Here is a 4,113-nt window from a genome sequence, read left to right as displayed (position 1 = left end):
CACACACACACACACACACACACACACACACACACTTTTTTGGGTCTTATTTATCACACTTAAATGAAAGACAGATTCCTCTAAACTGTATTACAGTACTAAGTATGAGTATGAATACTACTTAATATAGAGAATTGCCCCAAATAACTTAGCAGAGCATGTGCTGCAGCTCATTTTAGTGAACCCCCAAGGCTAGTGTATACTAGTCATATTTTACTAATATACTTGTGATGGTTTGGGTGGTTGCTTTAGTTTCTTTTTCTTCTTCTTTGGTTTTTAGTCCTGTCTTGTCTCCTCGTGTTTGTGTCTTAGTTTCCTACCCGGTCTTGTGTGGTAGTCTCTGTCTTGTGTTCCCTGGTGAGTGTCTGTATGTTCTGTTTCCTGTTTTGTTTTGATAGTATGGTTTCCTGTTTTTTCTAGTCTTGCCTAGTTTTACTTTTGTCTTTCTGATTGTGCTGCCCCGCCCTAACGTGATTCACCTGACGTATCACCTATTCCTCGTTACCTCTTGTATTTAACCTCTGTGTTCCCTTTGTCTTTTGTCAGCTTGTTCTTATTTCTTGTTCCCTTCGTCCGTGTTACCCTGTTTTTGTATTGCCTTCCCCCCCAGGACCTGTTTTTTGGGGGGATTTGGGGACTTTGTGTTGCCATTGTTGGATTCTGTGTTTTTGATACTTCGTTTTCTATGGAAATAAAGCCTTGTGAAGTTTTCTCCTGCCTGCCTTCCCTTCTCTGCTTTTGGGTTCTCCTTCATCCCGCGTAACAATACTATTACTATATATATTTTTTGTTTCACAACTGTCTTTTTCAACAGTGGAATGCAAAAAATGTGACAGGAAATGAAGGGAGAGAGGAACGGGGAATGACTGTAACCCTCTCACACAACTCTCCAACTTTAGTAAGTTTAACTTTAAAAGGTACATAAAGGGAGCACCTTGGTGGCTGTGTGGTTACAATGCATGCTATATAACCACCATAGTTCCAGGTTTGATTACAGCCTTGGGACTATTGTTGCATGTCATACCCCTCTCTCGCTTCCTCATTTCTCCACTGTCCTCTGTCAAATAAAGAAGAAAATGCCCCCCAAAAAAGAAAATAATTTTCAAAACTACTTTTATTGCCTAATGTGCAAGCTGTAACAGAACACTCTCCACACCAGATGTGTAACCTCTCAAAGGCTTAGTGTAAATATTAAGTTGACTGATGAATTTGATGAATGACTATTTCCAGGGCTACTCCAAATATAACATGGCTCAAACCTGCTCTGGTCTGTAAAGCCCTAAAGCAAATGAAGGCATGCGCTAACTTCCCTCTTTGTGTTAAAGTGTTTCTCACCTGTTGCTGATACATTCTTTTAGCTCTGTGGTCCACGAGCTGACCTGCTGGTCGTTGTCCGTCTCAAATATCAGACTACCTCGATTAACCTGCAGAGACAAAGATGCTATTAAATATACCATCCACTTTATATAGACGCCAAGCTGCACTACATTGTGCGGTGCAAGAAGTGGCCAAGACACATCAAAGATTTTCTAATGCTATACAAACATAAACAGCATATTTAAGGCTTAATACTGCCAATAAGGTGGCACACCTTATTCTAAGTTTTGTAGCTTATTCTAATGATCAAAAACCAGGTTCAAGTAATACACCACCTTAAAGTTACAATTTCAAAGATCTCCGTTTCCTTCTCTTTGGCGGCACCTACTGTATGCCGATAAGCGAATTATTCTCTCACTTGTTTTGGAAGTTTTGTCTGTAGTCATTGCTTTTTTCTATGTTTGTTTGGCCATAGAAACCATTTACTTGCAATGCAAGAAGAGACCAGAAAAAAAAGTCTGCTTCACACAAAAGTGAGTTGATGAGCGAGTCTACTGCGTTCCCTCTGCGGACCAACCACTTATGGGTGCCGCTTGTGATTTTTCCCAGTTTGTAAAACTGCAAATGCAAGGGCTTACATCAGTGGACCACAGGCTCAATCACCACGTGTTGCCTCACTTGGCAATAGGTAGTACCTTAACGGACATTTATTTAAATACAAATCTTCAAGATTTTTTAAAAAAAGGCTACCAAAACTGATAGAAAAAGCCAGCACACTTTGCACAACTGTTGTGTAAAACTGCTATCAAATACTCACTGCTGTGGCTGTAAAAACTTTGTAGTTTGGAACTTTACACTGGATTGCAATGGTTTGCACAGCAAAAGAAACGGCAGTATATTTTGGTAAAACAATGGTTGATAGAGCATGTGAATGAACAGTAGAGGAGTGAATGGTGATGTGAGAAGTTTCTGTGGAAGGCTTTCTCTCATGTAAATATATGTTATGACAGCCATCTTTTGAGAGTTTGATCCTCAAGAGACGAGGTTTGGGTGGAGTTTAAACTAACAAGGTCTAAATGAAGGCGGTTTGGTGAGTTTTGTTATGAAATCATATGACACAATGATTGTCCTGTTTCCTCTTCATGTTAGATTGAGGGTTGAAGATCTTTGCAAATGTGGATGTAAACAACCCAGCGGGCAGAGTCTGCAAACTACAACTGTAGTCTTTTTGATCAGAATTGGATATACACTTAGTTGAAAACATGTACATACCTTTAAAACAAATGTGTTTAAGTTGTCAGGCATCTCCAGCCGGTTGCAACGACGGACTTCTTGGATGTCTGAGCAGGGAGTTGTCAGCTTGGGACTGGAAGCCTGAAAAACAACAAAGACGTGATGACAGATCAGAAATGTAAAACAAAAAGGCACAACGACAAAAAAAAAAAGGTGTGACTAAGTGCGTGTTAACCTTATGATTAGTATATAAGTGAACATGTACAGTGAACAGTATATAAGTATTTGTGTAATGAGGAAATTAGTCTTTAACCAGCTTCTGATGTCTAAGGTGGCTAACCGTGTGATACTGCCAAATTCTTTGAATGGCTTGGTGAGGTGTAAGAAATAAAAGGCAAAATATTTGGTGATTTAGGTGATTCTGCCTTCTAAACCTGAAGATCATTTGTGGTAAACTCCCTTATTTGGGCTTTAAAAATGTGGTGCTTCTGGCATACAAGCATCTGCTTTACACCCCAAGCTGGCTCAAAGCTTTGCAGCAGTCAAACTCACACAGTCTTTGTTACTCAATTGCACACTAGTGCACCAAGGTGTACATTTGAACATTTCTAGCTCAATATTGCTGCACCTCTTTTTTCACTTTCATTCAAATATCTAGCATATCAGCAATGTGGCTTGTGCTTGGAACAAAAAAAGCTTTTCTGGAACTGAGATGGGTAGAATAGACTTGACTTATGACTAGGTTGCCACTGCATTATGTCTTATTTTAAGGTTGATGAGCTAAGCTACAGATACCACACTATACCACAGGATGTTCATGTGTACAGTATTTGCAGTCTCTATATCTGTATGCATGTGTGAGTGTGAAGCCTTAGTGCTGCTGCAATTGATGCCTCCCTTAGTGAAAGAAAATGCAGCAAATTGTATGAAGAAGAAAAAGAAAAAGAAAAAGAACAAGATCATAGGAGCTCTCATGGGGAGCTCCAAGGTGGACCCCACAGGGACAAACTGTGGAAGAATAAGATACTAGGGGTTTCCTGGTGGCTGTTTGACTTGAGGCACACAGCATTAACTCCTGATGCTGTGACTTTTGAGTCAGGCATGTGACCTTTTCTGCAAAAGCATTAGTGGCATTGACTTTTATGCACTTATAAAAAGAACATATGAAGCTAGGCCAACATTGTCTATCCCAAAATAGACCATTTCATATCTCAGTAACTATATACTGTGTATCACAATACAACATGTTTTACTGGTAATTAAATAAATAATAGTCTATATGAAATATCCAGCTGGTATTTTTGTACCCTCCTGGGTGAATTAAGAGTTAGACAAGTCAATACATGCCCTTCTCATCGCCGTGCATGTCGTAACTGTCTGGCGCACCGCTAGCCCAGCTCAGCACAGATCCTGGAGGGAACTGGAAGCTGGTTACCTCTAGCATCTGTGGTAAAGCTATAACTACTGTACATATCCCAATAAGTGACAAAATAACGCCATCATGTTCCTATTTACATGTTGCGATTTTTATAGTCACAGCATGTACAAATAACAAGGTCACGT

At 39.8% G+C, this 4,113-nt stretch overlaps 1 protein-coding gene across 3 annotated transcripts in view; it reads right to left on the bottom strand.

Annotated features, from left to right (window-relative positions):
- The window catches only part of sh2b3 (SH2B adaptor protein 3), a 133,620-nt gene that overhangs the window by 39,679 nt on the left and 89,828 nt on the right, over nt 1-4,113 (bottom strand). For all 3 annotated transcript variants that reach the window (XR_004332243.1, XM_032517266.1, XM_032517265.1), the window contains exons 3-4: nt 2,590-2,691; nt 1,336-1,424 (exon numbers count right to left, since the gene is read on the bottom strand). Coding sequence is in view for 2 of the 3 variants with exons in the window: in XM_032517266.1 (XP_032373157.1) it covers nt 1,336-1,424; nt 2,590-2,691 (191 nt within the window). In the remaining variant the exon portion in view is untranslated. The remainder of the gene's footprint in view (nt 1-1,335; nt 1,425-2,589; nt 2,692-4,113) is intronic.

This window comes from Etheostoma spectabile, chromosome 5 (assembly GCF_008692095.1).
Source record: "Etheostoma spectabile isolate EspeVRDwgs_2016 chromosome 5, UIUC_Espe_1.0, whole genome shotgun sequence".
NCBI classification, from domain to species: domain Eukaryota; kingdom Metazoa; phylum Chordata; class Actinopteri; order Perciformes; family Percidae; genus Etheostoma; species Etheostoma spectabile.
This window is presented reverse-complemented; position numbering and strand designations above follow the sequence as displayed.